The sequence below is a fragment of the Nyctibius grandis genome, chromosome 12 (genome assembly GCF_013368605.1).
Source record: "Nyctibius grandis isolate bNycGra1 chromosome 12, bNycGra1.pri, whole genome shotgun sequence".
In the NCBI taxonomy this organism is placed as follows: Eukaryota; Metazoa; Chordata; class Aves; order Nyctibiiformes; family Nyctibiidae; genus Nyctibius; species Nyctibius grandis.
Genome location: NC_090669.1, coordinates 11,717,149 through 11,739,109, shown reverse-complemented (window position 1 = coordinate 11,739,109; position 21,961 = coordinate 11,717,149). Strand labels below are relative to the sequence as shown.

Sequence of the window (21,961 nt, the reverse complement as noted above, 5' to 3'; positions counted from 1 at the left end):
AATTGGAACACAGCTCAGTTGTGAAAGCTAATCTCATTACACATCTTGATTAAATTAAATGTGGAGTTTGCTATCAGCAGCACTTTTAAGTTTCCCATCATTAGAAATTAATTGCAGTGGTAATTATTGTAACTGAGTTATTTGCACAGGCCACAAACACTCTTATAGGTGTTCAAATTTTAATTCAACATTGGCCTAGAGGCACTTGATTATTACTATTCTGTTTTTCATAGGAAAGAAATGATCCTAGTGGATGTCTAATTAAAGTTGGAGAGTACTGTTAGACTTTCAATCAGACTTAATCTCTAATTCCAATACAAAACCAAAGCAGTGCTAAAACACAGCAAAAGTTATGTGTTAGCTACACAGCATTTAGAAAGTCAATACAACTCACAAAGTTCCAGCCAGTAAAAAGACAACGGGTTCAAACAAACCACAAAATTCTCAGGATTGAAGCCTGTCTTCACTGAATCTTCCAAGTGAATTTAAAATAACTGTAGTCTATTTTTTTAGGGTAAAGAACGAGGACACGATGATTTTGTGCTAAAATATATAGTTTTGTGTCTGAAATAACGTAAAGCAAAGCTCTAATACCTGAACATATTTTAAATACCTAAGTTTCCTGCTGATTTTAGAGATGAATTTTTCTTTTGTAAGGTTGGCAGTGTTCAATTTTGGTATCCTACTAGAATTCACATAGGGAGAAAATGGATCCCCTGTAGTTCAGCAAGCAAATACAGAAAACAGTGGTGTGAGAATCCAAGCTGAGAAATTTGGGGTTTTTTTTGTTTGTTCTGAGCATTTTATGAGGATACAAACATGCAACATGTATCAAGCATGCTCCAACTTTTATTCTCATTAGAAATACATAACACTCCATCATTAAATGCTTTATGTTATAAAACAGTATGTTTCTGTATCACTAAACATGCTGGACAATGATTGAAGTTCTACTCTTCAAACTTGTTTGCTGATTCTGCACTCACTGATTCTGCACTCACACTCACAAGCTTGGAAACTCGTATCTGCATACATTCCCAAAGAATTCAAAAAAGAGGCACGGAAAGAGCACAAGGATCTGTCAAAGAGGATCAGATTGTAAGACAAAACCTAGTTTTTGTGACTATTTGGAGGATTCACAAAGGTAATGCATACTCTGTATAGGAGCAGCATGGCCTGCTTTCATTGAATTTCTATCATTTTATAGTAGAAATCCAAACTGCTGAGCAGGACTTCATAGGCTAGCTATTCTGTGGTGGTAAAACTGGAAAGCAATTATTTCCTAGGTATTCAGAAGGTCAGACTTTATAATCAAAATGGTCCCTGCTAGCATTTATTTATGAATCTATGAAAATTTTGGCAACGTCAAGAACATTATCAAAACTAAACTGTCTAAAAATAAGAATCACAGTAGTTAAACAAGAAACCATCAATGTAAAATGTCTTACAAATGTAACATGTTCATAAACTTCTTCTGCATTTCTAATGTGGGTCCTAGCATTAAAATACTGAACTTGACGCCATGGTTGGAAACGTTATTTATGCTTAGCAAGTTTGTAAACATGGAATGTTTTGTTTTGAAACACTCTAGTGAAGTGTATGGTATAAGAAGGCAGGTTTTTTTTAATTTCCTCACAGAAGCGAGGATACAACGAAGGTTTCAAATCAGGTTCATTCTCTCCCAAACCATCCATGATCTGTAATGAAATCGAACATATTTGTGAAATATCTTTAGCCAATTCACAGTTACAGGCAGTAACAAGAAACTAAAAACAACCTCGACAATACATTCAAAGGGTCAGGCTGGCCAGATTTGTTAACAGTGACTGTATGAAACAAGTGGGAGGTCAAAACAGTAGGGTTTATAGTATCGTCTCTAGTATAGATGAAGCTGATTTGTCACGGGTACATATCCGCTTTGGGTTATGCGGTCTGCTGTGGTTCCATGTTAGCCCCAGCAATGCTTGAAAACTCCTCTGACACAATGGACTAATACAACCGTCCACTGGTCCTGAGGGAATTGAAGCTATGAAGTGATTCACACTCTGAAAGGGAACACTACTTGTGTACTGCTAACCTGAAGCTCATCAGGAAGTGATTACTTATTTTGCCCGGGCTGAGTTCCTCCTTTTTTTATTATCAAATACCATTAAAAGCAAGCAGTGTTCAATCTGGCGATTTGAGAATGTCTAAAGGCTCCATTAGATTCTACTTCCCACACTCATGACAAAGTGGAAATAACCCAAGCTACTTCAAATCGTAACTGTATTTCAAAAAGAAGTTAAGCAAAATGTATTTTCTTTATAAAACTTGTGTATAATACTTACATGGCCATTAGCTATATCAAGTAAGTCACGTAACCGACAGCCTCTACTGTGTCTTCTTTCATAACAAATGCTGTCTTCTAGGATCACGTAGTCTGTGCCAAAGGATCGCAGTATTCTGTAAACATCTTCAGGAGATCTCTTGGCATAGATCTGATAAATCTGTAGAAGAAGAAAACTAGGCTGTAAGACACATTATGTTACCACTATTTCTTTGTTTGCTTTTTCATGATTCTTTGATCTTGAACCAGAGAAAGAATTGAGATTGATAACCCATGTGATTTGAATTAAATATTTTCAAAATATATACATAAAAATGCTTTATTCAGTAGCCACTTAGGAGTTTCTATGTTATGGCTGCTATGGTGCATCAGTAGTACTGTTGCTGACTACAAGGACACTGGATGGTGCTGCTGTCTGCAGAAAGGCCTTGGCAGATGCCTGTAAAACTTTCAGAATGTCTAAATTATAGGAAAGGATAGTTTGAATCAATCTCCCCAGCTTTGTGTGGAGTTTCTCAAGGTGGTTTCTGTATAAAATGTTATGTGCTAGTCTGGGAACTGAAGGGAGTATCAGGCAAATCAGGAAATGCTCCATGTGGGCTTAACAGCCCAACTGGGCAGTAGGACCTATTAATGCCAACAGTACCCAAGCCACTTCACTCAGAACTAGCTTGAGTACCTGGGTACAGTTATTCAGACATACACCAGCTGCCAGAAGGAGGTAGCAGATTCCCAAAGTACGAGTTTCACAGAAGTAGTTAAGTTCTGGAACTGTATCTGAAAATAAGTTAGTTCAGCAAGTCAAGTACATGATGTCACTTGCAATGTGCCATCAGAGACTGCATGTGTTTTCTGGAATGGAGCCACTGATATGGATAAGAATTAGCTTAAACAACCAGAATACTCTTACCTGTTTTGTTCTCTCTCTCAGATTCTTATCCTCGTAATGGGGATGATTAGTTAAGGTCCGTCCAGTGCACAGTTTGACTCCTGCTAATAGCTGCATGCTCCCAGCAAACACTGCTGTGTTTGGAGTGTTTGACCTAAACAAATGTTGATAAGTCTGAGGAAGTCTCTGTAGGGGCATTTTTGCATTGCTTGTTACAGATCAGAAGGAAAAAAAAGACAATATTTTTCTGCCTCTCCTCTATTTAGGGAGCAAACTGTTCAGGCAAGTGTTTTCTTCAAAGACAAAGCGGATAAATCATGATAATATTCTCTAACTGCAAATAAAAAATTTACTATGCTCTATGAGGAAATTTAGGTAAAATACGATTGTGAAAATTCAAACTACTTCCACATTTCCTATATTTCTTGGGTTCATATAGCCTCTGAATATTTGTAAATTGCTATATCCTAATTCTTTTAATATTTCAAGAAACTTATTGTGAATTAGATTTGTGTCTGATGTATAAGGTATTCTATGTAAAATGGATTATTTAATCTGAACACTAAAAATTCTTTTTACTGTTCTGGCATTCACCATTCACTTGGAATGAAAACTTTGTTATGTGAGACTTTAATCCTCCTATTCTGACAACTGGGGGAAAGAAATGTGAAAAAAGTCACCCCAGTTGCAAGACACAGGGGGGGAGGAGGGTGTGTGCAGAAGATGCCAGATAGAAATGCTGTCAATTATTGGTACTGTAATCTCGGCTGAAATTCAAAGCCAATGTCTAGAATTGTTATCTAAATAACAGTCCTGGTATCTCAGGATTGTTTAAAACACCCATAATAAAAAAATGGTTTTCTTGCTCACCTTCCCCCCAACAAGTTTCCAATCTAAAATATATGTAAAGACGCAACAGAAGGGCATAGCAGAAAGATGAAGTATCAATGCCACGCAACAGAAACTACTATAATTAGGCTAATTAAAAAATGGTCATAGTATGCTTGAGTGTTTTCTAGCCTTAGCAGGCATATAACCATGACAAGTTCTATGAAGACTAAAACAACAGAAAGAAGCATACATTAAATCAAGTAAAGTGAAATTAGAAAGGAATGTGAATAGTTGCCTAATCCACATATGGCACCTATGTAGTGACACTGTGACACTTTGGGGTGCACTTTAGGGAGCCTTTTGAAACTGCAGGTGTCAATTCAGTCTTCTTTAAGCTCCATAATTGGCTTAAAAATGTTGAGAAACAAGTATTAAATTTTACTATTGCCTTTCAAGAGATTATGCTTAGCAAATAAATTAATAATTACAAAGCCTTCCTAAAAATTCTTGCACTGGTACATTAATCTCACCTAGGAAGGACAGAGATAGTATTTTTAATAGGTCAGTTCAACTTTAGTGATAGACTAGTTTTTCAGCAGTTTATAAACCAGTTTCATTTTAAAGTCTGAAAAGACTTAATCTCTTTTAAAAATTTATTTTTTACTTAAAATATTCAAAGCCACAAGTGTCATGAAGTAAATGTTTCATTAAAAGAAGTGAATTTGCTTAGAATTTAATATTATGCAAATATAATGGCCCTGACAGGCTGTCAGCTAGGACTCATCCCTGGGTCTGCAGGAAAGCACAGTTCTTTAGACTAAGCTGAAAAGAACGTGGACTAGATTCACAGAGGGACTTGGTAGAGCTTAGACACCTAAATGAAAAATTATGATTCTCAAAGCACCTTCAACATGTTTCTGTGTTCATGCCTGGGCCGGGAAACTTCTAGTGTGAAAAGTCTGCTTCTGTGTTTGTTCAAGATTACTTCAAATTCTGTAATGCTCTGCAGTACTCATCTCCTGACTTGGCCTTGTCGAGGCAATGCTGCACCTCTGATTCCTAAAGAGCCTGATATAATGCAAACTGGCAGAATCAAACTTTCTTAAAAAACAAAACAAAACACAAGTACCAAAGGCAAAACCACACGAAAACAACAACAAAAAAACATTCCCAAGAGACGGCCTGCAGCCTCTTTGCTTGCAGAAGAAAGCTAGAGAAAATGGTGGTAGTGGCCTTTTTCCATAACTTACTGGTAAAAATGCTTGTCAAAAATGTAGAAGATGCAGGGTTCAATTCCTCCCCTTTCTAAAAGTATTTGCTCTTGGCCAGAAGGGGTGAAATATAGCTGAGAGCATTCTTTATTTATCCGGTGTTAAGAGTTTCACCAGCACTTCCTCCTCTTCCTGTACCTTAAAAGCAATGCAGTGACCCTCGCTTGCTTTTCAAAAAGCAAGCCTTGCTTTTTGAAGCCTTGGTCCTGGATGGAGTTCAAAATCAGGTATTCCAGGTGAAGGCAGATGTTTCCCTGAGACTCAGATTTACATGTTTGAAGTCCTAGAAAATTATATGCCTTAAGCACATCACTGTCCATATTTTACTGGGCCCAGCTCAGACATTTCCCAGACCAACGTGTGCTGCCACCAGAGCTACTGGCAGCACTCTGTTCCCGTGCTTTACTGGCAATGCCAAGAACACAAACCTGGCACTGGATTTCCCTGCTGTGCACAGACACTTGGAAGCTGGGAGGTGACGCTGAGCTTTGTGCAATGTCTGCCCTCCTTAACTACATCTTAATGAACTTCAGCTGGTGGCCGATACTGAGCATTTCCCTTCTGGAACAGCCACCAGAGAGAGACAGGACAATCAACCCATAGTCTTCAGGTACAGGATGACTTCTACATTTCATGCAAGCGTCTTTCTCTACTACTCCTACCTGAGTCAGACACTAACTGCTGTGGTTGTATCCAAGGCAGTTAATGTGCTTCAAACCACTGAGTGACACTTCTCTATTATAGAAAAAAGAAGCAATTTTTACAAATGTCTGAACAAATGATGTATAAAATTAAAGGATAATTTGTTTTTATAGCTTTCTGCCGAGCTCCATACCACACTGCCCAACCTGCAAACAATTTATTCTGCACGAAATGTCACTAAATAATGACAAGGACTTACAGGTCAAACTGATTTACATTATGTAATTTAAATGTCATTCCAAGCAGACCTGATGGCATTTTGAACAAATAATCTCATTTATTTTTGAAGCTCTAAGCTTTCAACAAGTTAACTACAGCTGAACTAATGGGTAAGCTAAGCACTATAATTTATCGTATGAAGCTTTTCTTTACCTACACTTAAGAATTTACAGAATTATATAAATACGAAAGAATAAATAAATATAAAAGGGTTTTACAGGAACTACTGGCACAGACTCTAGAAGTGGTAGTTAATTCTTTCTCTTAAGCTGCTAAAGAATTATTGTGAGGTGATTTTAAGGAAGCCCTACAGAAATGTCAATGTTGCAATTATAAGTGACATCATTAGAAATAAAATGGCTATTTCTATTAAAAGTCCCCCAGAGTTGAGCTCTGTAGTTGGCTTTCAAAGTCATAAAATCTGACAAATCTCAGATTATTCCTTTACTAGCGCCTGGGTTGATACGAGTCTACAAAGCAAAGGGGTTTGAGAAAAGGAGATTCTGAAAAGGTGTTCTCAAATATGCCACGTTAGATTTTCTTTTTTCTTTAAAAGAAAGTCTTTTTATTTGCAGAATGCTACATTAAAATATTACAGGTTTAGCTGCAAATGATAGGCAGTAAAGCATATTCAGTCAAACTCTCATGTTCTTTTTTTTCCCTCTGGTTTGGAAAGACTGAAAACTGCAAAAATGGAAAATGACAGCCACAAAGAAAGAGCAACAAGATGCATTTTTTGTTAGTCCCAGACTCAATTTTGTGCATGCATTTTTTGATCACATAAAGGAGTGCACCTACACAGTTGGTATAAGCCTAGTTCTCAGGCACTATCAAGTTCATGCCTGAATTTTACTGACAAATCAGTCAATGACAAAGGAGAAGCCCAAGAATTTAAGAACAATAATAAAAAAAAAAGTGTAATATTGCCTTTAAAGTCTGGAATATGTGTTGATTTCAGTGTGATTACCCTTGAAAATCAGGCATGTAAGTAAGAGTGAAGAGTTAAAATTTATAGCTGGCTTGAAATTAAAATATAGCCATTAATATAAACTCCTAAATGAAAGAACCACCATTGAAACATGGGTATTCCATTTTTGTAACCTTAGGAGCTTTTTGGAAATTTGTGGAGTTTCCACTATTATAAAAATTTGCCTGCTTGTCCCCCACACCTGATTCAAATACAGCTGACGTACAACTATGCTCTGCCAAATCTCAGGCTCAGTAAACTTTTCCACTGTTTTGGCTGTTGTCCGAGATTTCTAAGTTTTTCTATGATTTTTGGTAACTGCTTATGAAATATTCCACAATTCTAGATAGGTTTCCCCTTTAAAGGCAGAAGACATTGCTTCTTAAACACTTACCAGAAGTAAACAGAGTAGGGAAGTTCACGCTATTGATTTGCTCATTCTACTGATATTCTTCCCCATCTCACAAATGAGCATGTTGTTCCTGTTGTCTTAGGGAGAAAGACCAAAGCTAAGAATTTTAATATACCTCTCATCTGGGAACACAGCTGTGAACTATCCCTGGGTCACTGGCAGGACCTTCTTGACTACTTTTTTTTTTTTAACAAAAAAAAAGCTAAGAAAATGAGGTGGTGGGTAGGAAGAAGCAAGAAACTGGGATATCCAAGATCATTATGTAAAAAATAGCACTCTGCAATAGATGCAGTCCAATACTATGCAGTAACTTTATTGTAAAGATATAAACCAGTATATCTTCCTGGAAATGCTATGGTAATTTTAGTAAGGGGAAGAGTGAAAAATACAGCTGCAGACACTTCACAGTGGACAGACTAATAGCTGGCTATTATTCAGATTGTATATTTGGACAAGTTAATATGCATTTAGATCTAAGCAGATAGAAGGGTTTTCTTGTTGTGGAGAGACTTCAAGACAGATAAGTTATTCCTAATTCACTGCTATACATGACAAATTAGAGCTTCTCATACTAAGTTTTAATAATGAATGATTAGTTCCTGACACCAGCCTTGACAGATCGTTAACTACAACAGAACTATCAAGTGTTAGTCTAGTAAAATATTTTTCTTACACATCAAAACTTAAGAAAATCTGTCCCACTTTGAGAAACTTACCATAAATTTTGTTTTCTTGTATTTAAAGCACAGATAATTAACTCTTCTTTACAGGAATAATATTTCTAAACACAATAAATTCTAAGTAGAAAATTTCCCTCTGTAATTGTCATGACTTAAAATGAAAAGAGGACAAGCACCAGTTTAGCATTCTCAGCACTAAGAACGTAGGAAAAATAATTCTCATCGGATCCAGTCAAATGCAGTTCATGGCTGGGAATAACTCCACATGCATAGTTGATGTATAAGTCTATATATAACTCTATATATTGTACACAGGAGACCTGAACTATCAGACATTTACCATCTTTTAATACAACAGTAGTGCTAAATGGAGCTGGCTGGTAAACATTAGTCACAAAAATGTGTCAATATGACTGCAAAGATTCTAAATGATGGAAAAAAAAAACATGGCCTGCTTTCAAAATAAGTCAGTGAAGGCTTGTAATATATTTTACTTCTAAATTACTCCTTCTACTTTATGGATTAAAGAAATACAACATTATGGAGTGTAAATATATTGCTATGGGTAGAATAGGCTGGGCGATTGGTTTCACTGACGTTCATTGCATACGAAAACAAAATACAGGGCTCCAAGTAAATAATACTTCAAATAGTTCAATGTTAAATGTAGTAAATTCAGATTTACTTTCAAAATGTTTTCCTCCAGAACATGAAACTGATGTGTTTTTTTTTTAAAAATCTTTGTCAAGAGTTCCAAATATCTCTGTTCAGAACCTAACCTTAAAGTTTTTAGTGGTTACTGTATGTTAATAGAGAACATATCCCTTAAATTCACAGTCCTCCAGAAAAATATCCTACCTGGCCCTTTTTCTCAGGATCTTCTACATGCAGTATTCCAAACTATTTCCACCTAAAAAAATACCTTCCTATCCTCTATGAGAAAGCAGAAGTGATGAGGTGGGGTTGGAATGATAAACTCTTACTCCTGAAAGAGACTTTGCACCTGTGCTTAGCTGTGTCAAATTCAAGTTCAATTACAAATGTTTTGTTTACACTTCAGAACACATGTTGGGATTAATTTTAATAACTATAAACAATTTAAATTATTTTAAAGTTCAAGAAACAGACTGTAGAGGACAGATTTTCCAGCCCTACAACTGTACATCCAAGCTTTTTAAAATTATAAAGTTAAAAAGAGAAGGACACCAGGTTGGGGGGGGAAAATAAAAACAAAATTATCTCACTGCAAAGGTCTACTAATATAAAGAGGTAGTTATAATATGATGGAAGAAGCTTGACACCTCCAAATTTACCTCTTTTGGCTGGGAAAACTATGCGTACTTATGGGAGCAAACTGGTTCCCTGACGCACATACAGCAGCATGAACCAGAGCAGAGCAGTCTGGGGGACTTTGCATATAGCTGTTCTCCACAGCCATTAATACGCTAACCTCTTGACAGCCCACTCATCCTTAACTATCTCCATGGGTCACCAGAGCTCACTGATGAGCTGTGACAAATAAGGGGAACACTATAACTAAGAACATTAGATCTACACAAATAGCATTTAACTTAGAGAAAAAATCCTCTTACTTAATCCAGTTCATCAGCTCCACGGTGTCTGGGTCATAGAATTCTCTCAGCTCTGACAGTTCATCCATTATTCCTGGCCAGAACTATAATGAAAACAAAAGAAAACAAATTGAAGACAGAATGAACAAAAGTTCTGGATGTTGAAACATATTATTTACTCTTAGCTGGCAACTGATCTTGTCCAGCTCATGGGTAAGTTGCAAGACATAAGCATGTCTACCCTTCTTATGAAGGACAGATGGCCGTCATTGCAGTATGAATACACAGGGTCAGAGCTTGAGATCTGCAGCTCCTGCCAGACTACCTGGTGTGCTGAGCCTGAGAAGAACAGCTTTTCTCAGATGCACAGAGATGTGCATCTCACTGGAGGTTTCCAGAACTCTTTTAGTTAAGATCAGTTTGTATCTTAAAATTGATGGGAAACTAAAAGTTGCCACCAAATATGACTGTTGTGCATTGTATCTACTTTACAAGCAAACCATTTCAGTTCCCTGGACTATAGGATGAATATTAATGTTTTAAGTTATTTCTTGACAGACCAAGCTTTAAGAAAAGGAACAAGATAAAGAGGCATCATATAACAGTTCCATATGTAACAGCCAAGCCATTAAATAATGCCTGTGATTACAGAAGAAGGAAAGGCCCCAGGAATTAATATTAAGTTTGGAAAGGCAACTTACAACTAACAAAAAAAAAAGGTAGGAAATCTGTATCAGAAGTTAAAATCATTAGATGTGCTGTAGATGCTATTAATGACATTTCAGAAGCTTGAATTAAAAGAGAACCACTGAAGCAAAAAAGAAAAGTGTGACTGAATGTCAACATCCAATAGACTATTGGGAGGGAAACGTTTTAAAATTTACTGAAGACAAGGAATACATAAATCAAATCTGGAAGGGAGAAATAAGGATTGAAATTGATTCTGAAAAGCTTAACCCTCCCCCCAAAAAAGCTAACAGATCAAAGATTTATTTAAGGGTTTCTTCTTGTTTAAGCTAGTGAATATTTAAGGACAAAAGGGAACAATTAAGAGAGATAATGACAATGTTAATGACTAACTGATTGCTTTGCATCAGTCTTTACTACAGAGGATGTTATGGTGAAACCTATTCCAAACCTGCTTTCTTTAGATAATAAGGATTCTGGCTTGCAAAGTGAAATGTCACAGGAAAAAGTGTAGGAAAACGTGCCTGATGATAATCTAAAAAGCCATACATCATCTAATTTAGATAATATTCATCCAAGAGTTCAGAAGGAATTTGAATGTGATGCTGCTGAGCTACTTAGCAAAAAATATGCTTTCTTGCACTAAAACTGTAATTATGTAGGAGGACTGAGGAGCAGGAGATATAATTGGGCCAATTAAGATACTTATTAGTTTAACTGTTTACTTGATACGTTTGTTAAAGTAACACGGGCTGGTAGATTGAGAAACATCTAAAAGATAGTTATGGCAGTATCACAACCTTACAGTTTTGGGAAGTACAGTAGTGTTATAATAGACATTTCTGCTCTTCAGAAGATCGCTCAAGAGATTAGTAAATAAATTAAGCAGTTGTGAAATGAGACTGTAGAGGCTCATAATGAATCAAAATTTCCTCTCTTCATTACTAAACTACCTTGGATAGCTAAACATTTTGAGAGCTAGGAGTCCTTCAGGCTGGAAACAGAAGGAAATGGGCCCTGCTTTGCTTCTAGATCATGCTGCCAACCTGCTCTGCAATGTACTGAGAATCTAAAGACACTGCTGCCTGCTGAATGCATAGGTTTTTCAAGTCACAATGTCATACTACTGCAACTCTTGAGTGAGTACAAACAGTTTTCACTGGAGGAAAATTTTGGTGGTGGGGCTTGCTGTTACTGAATTGAAAAAGAGAAGTCTGAGGTAGCAAAATTTTCAGGTAATGCTACATTTAATTAGTCAAGCCAAGAGAAAACTGAGGAACTTCAGGAGTTCCAAATACAACAGAATAACAATGACAAAGTAAATAAAAAGTAAAGCATACAAAAATATGGACCAATAACACTGAGAACAACTTTGTCTTGTAAATCAAGTATATGTCAGATTGAGAAAAAGTGTACTGTGACACAAGGAATAGAATAGATGGAGTATATCAGGGATGTAACAAACTGTTCAGAATAATGAGTGGTATGTAAAAGAGGTTTCCAACTTGTAACATGCTCTGGGGTCAAAGTCTTCAGGAGAAGAAGCCTGTTGTCAGGTGGCTTATTTGGCAAAACTGGGAACTATAGACTTGCTGAAGCTCAGGAACTAATTTTAAGTACCAACAATTAATTTAGGAACGACTAACATACAAACACAAACTGATGGGTATTATCCTCTTGAGAAGTTAAATATGATGGACACAGATACAGCTGAAATCTACCTATGAAGAGTATGAAATGAAACATAAATAATATTTAGTACTGCATTAAATACATGTTGTGTTATCTGCAGCACAGCTGAAGTATGCATGGAAATACTTCATCACTTTCACTTTATCTAAAAGATGTTTGCACTATACAAATGAAGAAAACTTGCATAAATAGACATTTAGATATCTTATAGGTTTTAAAACAATCGGTACCTGAAATCTGAAAGATAGCTATCATTGTAGCTGCATTTGTATGTCAATAAACTATTGTTCAAGTGATGTATTTGGGACTGTAGTAACCACGTGCCCTCAAAAGAGGCTTTCATTAGCTTATTCAGGATTAGGTTAATAATCCCATAAAACTCCTATTTTGAGGAATGGCAGTAAATAATAGTTCTTCTGACAAACATAACCGTAACAGATAATGAAATACAAAATTGCCCTACTACTAGTTCAAGAAAACTAGCCATGATGGCCAGTTAACTTTGTGGGGAATATGCAAGCTGCTCATGCAATCTGAGCAGTCACAGTGCATGAACAGATAAATTCTTACTTGGAGAAAGATAAGTAAGTCTCTGTTATCAAAACCTACCTGCACTGTCAGTTTGTTTCTAAAGGTTTTAGAGAATATATAAACACATTCTCACAGAAGCAGCAGACACTTTCTGGATCTCTCTGTAAGAATTTTTATTCTGACCCTTGCCAGGGAATCTGGTGACAAGTTTTATCTGTCAGGTAGGCTGCTCTCCTGAAGGCTCACTGACTCTTACAGCTTTCCATAAAAGACATACACACACAAAGATATCCACTCCTCCGGTAGCTGAACTGCAAGACCTGATTTAAGGCAAAAAAATACTGAGGGGTGATGTATTTCTTTATTCCCACTGAGCACTTTGAAAAATTATATTTTTTTATGTCAATAAAAATTATTTCCCATATTTAGAAGAAACACAAAAATTATGCTTTTCAGGCAGACTGAGCACAACTAATGACTGATCTAAAGCCAATCAAAATCAGTGACTTCTGTTGACTTCAGAATTGAATCTGACAGGATTTAGGAACTTCACCTCTGCTCATGGAGAGTAGGAGGAAAATTATTGCTAGCTGATCTGTCACATTAGACTATCTATTAGAATGTTATACTCTTGGCATCACCCATGTCAAAAGAAATTGCATTATTTCTATCATTTTCAGAGAGAATGAAAATGGTAAATGACTGCCCTAACCAGCATACCAATGGGAAAAAAAAATCCTAAGAAGTCCTCTAGCAGAATAATAAGAAAATTTAAGTGGAATACATCAGTGTGACTTTACTAAACAAGCTGTTACAATCTTTTTTGACTTTTCATTTCACTGCTTTTAAAACAGCAGGGAACAGACTTCCAGAGTGAGCTCTATTAGCAGTTTTCTTAACTGTTACCCTTTACTACTGCCTTTTTAACTTTAATAATGAAATTCACTTTGAGTTTCTCTGAAGGTAATTCTTTAACAGAAATATTCTCATCTCACGCTAGGTATTGGAGAAATAACTTCTCCATCAAAGTAGCATCTGAATTTTCTGTCTTTGTAAATACAGATTAAAAGAATGGTATGCCCCTTAAATTAATGTTCTAAATCTCACTGCTATGACAGACTGACAGACCAATAATCTTGTACATGTTATTATTTTAAATATGTTTTATGTGTTTACATTTAAACATTTGACCATAATAATAATTTGCTTCTGGGACAGACTGAAGATAACATAAGTACTTGACTAGTTCAACAATTCTGTACTTTAAAACATATGAGATGAGGCACAGCAGTATAGAACGTTATGATTATTTCTGCTCCTACAATGAATCATTACACAATTTAACAATCTGCATCTTATCTGCGACTTAGATAAAACCAAACCAGACAACTTGCATTTCCATAAAATTATGCCTGTAAACTTACACATACAATCAGACAAACATTTGTATCTATGAACAACTACTTTGGATCAGATGAGCCCAACTGATCCTTTACATGCAATTTCACATGCATAAAGGTACTTGCACTTCAGGTATTCTAGCCCAATTTTTTAAAATTCAGCTACAAATCTTGTATGTAATTATTTATAAAACAACATCCCTTTGTGAGAAAAGGAAAATTCCATGCAACCAAAAAATGCCAAAACATTGAGGAATAAAATTTCTTACCTTGTATGAAATGTATAGTAATGTAATTATTGGTATAGAATACTTAATCACATGCGTCTAAAAGAAATCACACAAAAAAATATTGGTTATTCTGATGATACATTTATTTGGATAGACTTAATTTTTAATATATTGATATCTAACATATTTATCATGTGGTGGAATTTACAAAGTTTGAATTTTAAGACCATATTCTGATTTTGTTTTCAAGTAAAACCCTTACTACAGACCCATCAAAAATTATGGATTTATGTCTATATACTTAAATCTATCTTCTACAAAGTGGAAAATACTGTATCATTCAGTATAATAGACTGTAAAGTTCTTCTCAAGACCACTGATGACTTCTTAATATGGTGACTAAGACTTTTTTAGTAAAATCGTGGTTATTTTTCATAGCCACATCTATGTTGCCATCTAGTGTATTCAAATGGAATTAATACGTAAACCACTAGAAAATAGATTTTACTTACTAAATTTATACAAATGTACTTCAGAGATGTCCAGTTTAAGAGGACTACAAACAATATTCATTTCAGATGTTTTATAATTCTGAGTCTTGATTTGGTTTAGATATAAATCAAAACCAAATTTCATGAAATGCTGTAAGTACAGTGCTAACCCTCTGTGATGTGTAGAGATGAATACACCTCAGGGTAAGTTTCCACACTTCTGTACTGCACAGGCCAAAAGATGCAAATACACACATGTGGGATGTCCAGAGGTACTTCATTCTGGAAGAATACAGACAAGTTTTTGCTGATTATCTGGAGCTCTGCTAAGCCACGCTGATAACAGCAGTTACGTTAGAGAAATTCTGAACATAGTTTTCTTGGATTTTCAGGACTCTGAAATAACGGACTAAATGACTGACTTTGTGCTTTGCTACGTGCTTTTGAGAACATCTCTGCTCCCAAACTTCCAAACATTCTTTTTGGCAGAATTTTGGGAAATGCCTCAGTCTACAAGCAGAAACACACCAGGGAGAGAAAGAAGGTTCACGATCCTATCAGTTTGTGCTCAGCATGTTTTATACTCTTATAAAAATATACTCAATTGTCTAAAAAAGCCTTTAGTAGAATTTAAAAAAATATACCTCATTGTGCTTAATGCCAGACATCCAAAAAGAACTGAGTGAATTAAGTTGTAAGCAGCATCAGGCTTCAGTGCTATTGTGCATTCTTCCATTTTTTCCATGACCTGGACTTGATTTGAACCGCTAATTAAACAGAAGAAATAAAAAGTGTTATATTAAGTTCTGTAACACACTTCATATAGTTGTATTTTAAAAAGCATTTAATCCTTCTGATGCTAAAGAGCACTACTACTGCTATCACTCCACAATCTTCTCCTGTATCTATGATATAAATAAGCCTGATTAGCACCAACTTGATGCAGCATCAGGTATTTATTTTTATGTCTAGTTTTCTGGAAATGCAATGGGTTTAAACGAGCTGGTTTAGAACGAGATCAAATTGTTTACAGAAAGGCATGCTTGGTTTATTGCTTGAAGCAGCTACTCCCACAGGATTCACAGGGCTTTTGAAGAGAGTGAAGAACTTAACTGTGTTTTGTGGGGTTGTGCTGGTATGTCTGGATGCTACTAAAGCCATAGACTGGAAGTAAATTTACGGGAAAGAAGTGCTGAGAAGGACTGGTTATTGCGTGATGTGGCTAGTCTTGGGAATGTATGTGGAGGGCAGATCAAAAAAAAAGAAGCTGCTTAAATGTGTGTGGGTTTTCTTCCTGTTCTTTTGGGTCGGGGATAGTTGAGATAACGGGGCAGTGTTAAAAATTAGGGTAATGTTTGGGATTACATTTAGTATTACAGAAAATTAGAGCTGCAGAGTCTTTTGTTTGTTTTTAAAATTGATTGATGCAGTAAGTTTTTTAAGAGGCTGGTTGAATAGTACCAAAATGCCTTACAGATGACTATGACTTCACAATTATCATAACATAGTTTCAGAATGTCTTAGATCCTCTCCCTCTCTCTCTCCCCCTTTTATCCCGTTTTCCATAAAATCTACGATGAGTGGCATTAGTTATGTGACACTCCCTGAATTTTTGCTTAATCAAGTTTTATATCATCCTTTCTAACTTTAGCCTAGGTTGTAAATGTAAAACTGAGAGGTCTATAATGAACCATTTACTTTTTTTTTTTAAATAGCAGTTCAGTAATAATTTTCTTCTAGTGTTCTGTAAATACCTCCAAATCCTACATATTAGCTATGGGAACTGGCAGTACTGATGCACAGTTGCAGTCTACCACTCCTGCTTCTTCACCCAGATCACAGGAAGCTCAGCACAGACTATCCTTGCTCATTTGTGGGCAGTTTGAGAATACCACCAGGGAAATCTTTGACTGCCAGTGCTTTGCACAGGGAAAATGGGCTGAACTCAAGAAACTAATATTGTTTTCTATAGAGACCCTTCCCCTGCTGCTCCTTACCCCACAAAAACCCAACCAACCCCACACATACAGCAAACAAAAGAGCTCGAAGGAATCTAGGGAAGAAAGTTTCTTTGGTTAGTCTCATTACATCCTTTATATTTTTAGCTTTAATAGGAAGTTATTTATTTTGCCTGATCTCTCTATTATATGTCCTACTGTTTCTTTAGTACCTGTGGAAAGTAATACTGTATGCTGCTGCATTCAACTATCAGTTCCTCAGCCTGTTGAAGAAGAGAAAATTGATAAAAATGTGAATTATTTTAAAAACATAATTTACCTGAGGTTCTGAAAGGCAACAATTACAGCTGCTACTGTCATAAGGAAGAGAACAAATACGTAGACATAAAAAAGTAATGTATCTGAGAGTCTTGAAAAAGTATTTAATGGTAGTAAACCAAAAGCTTCTTCGCAGAGATACAGGTTAGCATCAAAATCTCTAGAGAAAAAAGAATAATCCTTGTCATCATGTATTTCATAACTTGATGTCAAAAAGGACCAAAGTTTCCTTTTTTTCCAAGAAATTATAAAGCCATAGTTGTACAGATTATTATGAAGGAAAATATATGACATAAACATGAGGTAAAAATCCATGATTAATCACCAAGATTTTAAATGAGAACAACCTGCAGGCTTCACTTACTGAAGTCACAGAAAAAAGCAAAATTGCAGCCAAATCGTACCTTGTTGCCCCAAATCCAAATTTTGCTTTTAGGAATTTGAATATATGTTCATCTGACTCAAGATTAAGAATTTTCTACAAAGGGGGAAAAAGAAAGGTAATTATATTTTAAGTACAAAAAAAAATAAGCTTTACACAGTAAACAGGTTTTACATAATTTAAATGAAGCTGTGACGCAGTGTCTGAGCTAGGGTGCTTCGCATCAAATAAGCATTCAGTTTGTAATTATGGTCCTGTGGTCCAAAGGGCAAGTTACTTACTTTTTAGAATATCTGTTAGGGTTAGTTTCTTATTTACAGATAAATATTATCCAGGACAAGTTGGTTTTAGCTGTATTTTTTATTTCAATGACTTATCATATCTTACTGTGATACTTTTAATTTCCATGCGTACTAAATTTTAATCTGTTGATATAGATCTCTTGAAGAGACTAAAACTCAAAAGCAGAAAAAGTGTTACTGTCACTAATGTCTGCGGACATCTCTGTGCACAACAAGGAACTAAAGTATGGTATGGTCTACAAAATTTTTATAACAAGTATTCATTTTTAACGGCATTAATTGAAAAGTAAATGCAATGAAAAACTTTGCAAATGCTCAGCAGTATCAGAATGCACTATAAATCTACACTTCTTATAAAATTACAGGTGAGCTTCAAGTTACAAATATGTATTTGAATATTTGGTGCTAATTTATTAAGTTTTAAGAATATGTTTTAAAATCTATATACCAAAACGATTAGCAAAATGATCTTTCATTTCTAAAATGCAGTCTCTGAAATGCAGTGAAATCTCATTGCAATTTTTATTTAATGATATTACTGTAGATGGTTAACAAATAGCTTTTAACATAATACATTTTGGAAGTTTCAATATTACGAATTATTTGCTTACCTTAATGAATTTATTTATTAGGAGAGTCAAGCACAAGACTAATAGCACGTGGAGGATAAGTTTCCCAAGCCTATTAAGCAACCCACCCTTTTTTAGGTTTTTCTAGAAAGAATAAAATAATAGTACTTCAGTACTTTTTTGTATGTATTTGTAACAAAATATTAGTATTTCAGTACATCTGTACATATTTGGAACAAAAGCAACCCAGACTATTTGAAATAGCTTATTTGCTAGGCCTGATCAAGATCAAATTTGTATTAGGTTCATGTAAGCAAAAATGCATACATAACCAAGTATCCAGAATAAAGATATATTTCTTCCACAAAACTGAGAGGACAATATCATAAAAACTTCCCAGCGTATTGATCTGGCAGAGTTTTGTAACTAGCCAAACAGCCTCCCTTCAGAGGTGGCCGCCTTATAATTATACAACTGCTGGCACCCAGTGCAACTGTGGTTGTCTTCCATGATTCCCCTAATTTCAATAATATTGTGTGCCTTTTGGAATGTCTATTCATTAGGCCTTCCACCTAAATATGGCAAAGCTCTCTTCTGGCTCTAACTGTTAGCTGATAGGATTTTGAGCAATTTTCCAGTTCAAAGCTCCAGATCTGAGCAACCTGGAATAGGTGCAGACATTGTCTAACTATAAAAAGCAGAGTCCTGATTTTAAAAGGTCACGAGTGAGAGACAGCAGGACTGGCCCTGTAAGTTCATATATTCTGGTTAGAGGCTGTTATCAATGCCAGAAAGAGAACTGTAAATACAGGAAAAAAATCCTAATCTTTGAATGAAACAATAGATTTCAGTAAGCTGAATTTGACATGTGCCTAGTTCTCACAGAATATTTTGTTGGAGGCAGATCCATAAATCCAAGGCAAGTCCTGCTGAAACAGGCGTAAAGTCCATTTATGCATTTTTTGCAGGATCCAAACTGCAGTTCGCACAATCATAAATGTTAATAGCAATCACAGAATTATGGTGTCTGATGTGCTTGGTTATGCTGCAGTTAGTGTAATTGAATTCATTATTTGATCATGCAATACTTTTGTTGCTTTATGCTATAATAATTCCTCTAATTAGTATTAGTAATTTAAGATTATTATGCATATAAAGTACTCATTTACATATATATGACACACTTTAATTTAGTACTACAAAAATATTTCGGTACCTACCTGGATTGTTCTTGCTATCAAGACAGAAGCATTAAAACTTATAAGTAATGATCCAAGAATCATAGAATTAAAGAACTGTAGGACACAGACTAGCAGTAATGCAGAAATCTGAATGATACAGAGCCACGTAACCTGTAACAATAATGAGATTTTTATGCCTACAAAACTTTACAGTCATAGCTGCTTTCTTTGAATATGTTTTATAATTTATTTCAACATCAATTTCTACAAAAAATGTATCATCAGTCAGTAAATCATTACACTTAAAGCCATTACTATATCCTTTCTATATTTACGTCCTGAACTAGTTAGGTTAGTATTTTATACCTGTTTTATACTATAACAGAGCTATAACAGAGCAGATAAACAATTGCAGAGTGAGGAAGATATTAATTACTTAGTATTTGGAAGATGTTCTGTATTTTCTTTAGGCAAAGAAGTGTTTCTCTAGCCTCTCTAATGTCTTTAAGACTAAAGAGTTATGGCTCAGTGCAGCTCAGGAACCAAATATCAGCTGATTTCTCTAACTTTTTTATAATAGTTTAGTATAGTCCTTTTCAAGCTATGCTAAACTATTATGAATGTTCAGCTGAATGCAAACACTAAAAACCAGCTGATTTTCTGATACAGTGGTACCAAAACACAAATTTTACCTGACACAAAGAGTTCAGTCTTGTGTTACAGCAGTGGTGTAACTCCAACAGTTTTTAAGTAGCGCTTTTTCGAAAATTAATATGGAATGCGTCTGGATGCGTTCCTGTGTAACCTGCCCTAGATTGGTCCTGCTCTGGCAGGGAGGTTGGACTCGATGACCTCCAGAGGTCCCTTCCAACCCCTAACATTCCATGATTCTATGAATAAGAGTGGTGCAGTAAGTCCATTTTAGTGTAAGTCAGGATGAAGCTGGCAATTTGCCAGCTTTTAAGGTAGTTGATTAGTCACATTAATTGCTCACTTCATCTTACATTTGCAGATACAATCACGAGTTTAGAAACTATTAAATAAACCGCATTTATTTTGATATGCAGCCACCATACTAATTTTCAGTTAAATTAATACAATCACTAACATTCAAGTCTGCTTCAAATTTAAAATGAAATTAACATGAATTACTCTTCATCCTACTGTAACCTTCCTTTTAAATAAAGTTAGAACCTTTTTCAACTAGTGTAAGCTTTTACAAGGGCTAAAATCATCTTGGTAGAATTTCACAGCGACATTAAATTCAAAGACAATGTTTTCATCTTCTACAGTATATTTATATTTCCTAAGATTGACTGTAAATGATCCCTTATCTTCTTAGTAACACTTGTTTTACTTTTTGGCTCATTGAGTTCAGCAACACAGCAGTGCCAATGTTGTTATTTTGTGGTGAATTTCAATGTATGAAAGGTAACTGCTTCTCTTGAGCAATCTGGTCTATCTTCTTCCTTCTCTTTGTGGTACAGTGCCTATACCTAACTTTCAAACAAGGATGCACAATACTTGAAGCAAAATTCAGCTTAGGCAAAGATTTCTTGTGCTACTTTTTTTTTCTTCTGCCCACTCCCAGAGGACCTGCTTAAGCTGTGGTATTAGATCAACTGTTATGATTGTGTTTAAAAGCAATCCCTTAATAGTGTCAAAACATAACTGTGTCTAAACAAAACTAGGCAAAAATTAAACTATGGAAGTGAATTACATAAAGTGAAATAAAATCAGCTGAAAAAAGTCAGAAACGGTGTTGATTATTCATTTTCACACTTGCAATATATACATTGTTATTGCTTAAAAGCACAAAGCAACACAGGGTATAATCTGTATTACTTTGGGCATCCAGGCCACTGGTTAGTAAAATACCTCCAAACCGCCTAGCTTTATGATAGAAAAAAATGTGGTTATTTCCAAACATAATCTTACCTTTGCTGTGGGAAGCATGTCAAAGCAGTCCAGTATGAATAATGCCAATGCTTGTATCAGCATCATAAACTGATTAAATTGCCAAGTCAGGCTAAAGAGAAACGTTGCTATGAATACAGCCATAAGTGTCCATCTCTAGAAGGGCGGAATGAAGTTTTATTTAACTTTAAAAAACAAACAAACCAAACCAAACCAAACAAAACCCACCCAAAAAACCCCAATAAAACCAACCAAAAGCCACCTTAATTTGGTTTTATTTTAAATCAATTTTTAAAACATCAATAGGGGTTTTATAACTGCAATAACTGATTGGAGGATAATAAATATTTTTTAGAGTTACAGGTACTTGTATTTATGTCTTTATTTTACCATTGTAATACCACTTGCAGGAAAAGGGTGAGATATCAAACAGTT

General features: G+C 35.4%; 1 protein-coding gene across 7 annotated transcripts in view; it reads right to left on the bottom strand.

Moving 5' to 3' along the window:
• The window catches only part of DPY19L3 (dpy-19 like C-mannosyltransferase 3), a 42,043-nt gene that overhangs the window by 6,714 nt on the left and 13,368 nt on the right, over positions 1-21,961 (bottom strand). For 3 of the 7 annotated variants that reach the window (XR_011049070.1, XR_011049071.1, XM_068411224.1), the window contains exons 8-19: positions 21,548-21,682; positions 19,649-19,780; positions 18,471-18,572; positions 17,580-17,653; positions 17,177-17,335; positions 15,544-15,666; positions 15,070-15,181; positions 14,448-14,504; positions 9,890-9,972; positions 3,237-3,369; positions 2,328-2,486; positions 1,008-1,078 (exon numbers count right to left, since the gene is read on the bottom strand). Coding sequence is in view for 5 of the 7 variants with exons in the window: in XM_068411224.1 (XP_068267325.1) it covers positions 1,008-1,078; positions 2,328-2,486; positions 3,237-3,369; positions 9,890-9,972; positions 14,448-14,504; positions 15,070-15,181; positions 15,544-15,666; positions 17,177-17,335; positions 17,580-17,653; positions 18,471-18,572; positions 19,649-19,780; positions 21,548-21,682 (1,340 nt within the window). In the remaining 2 variants the exon portion in view is untranslated. Of the gene's footprint in view, positions 1-997; positions 1,698-2,327; positions 2,487-3,236; positions 3,370-9,889; positions 9,973-14,447; positions 14,505-15,069; positions 15,182-15,543; positions 15,667-17,176; positions 17,336-17,579; positions 17,654-18,470; positions 18,573-19,648; positions 19,781-21,547; positions 21,683-21,961 lie in introns of those variants that run through there. The other 4 variants (XM_068411222.1, XM_068411223.1, XM_068411226.1 and 1 more) reach the window with 2 other exon arrangements.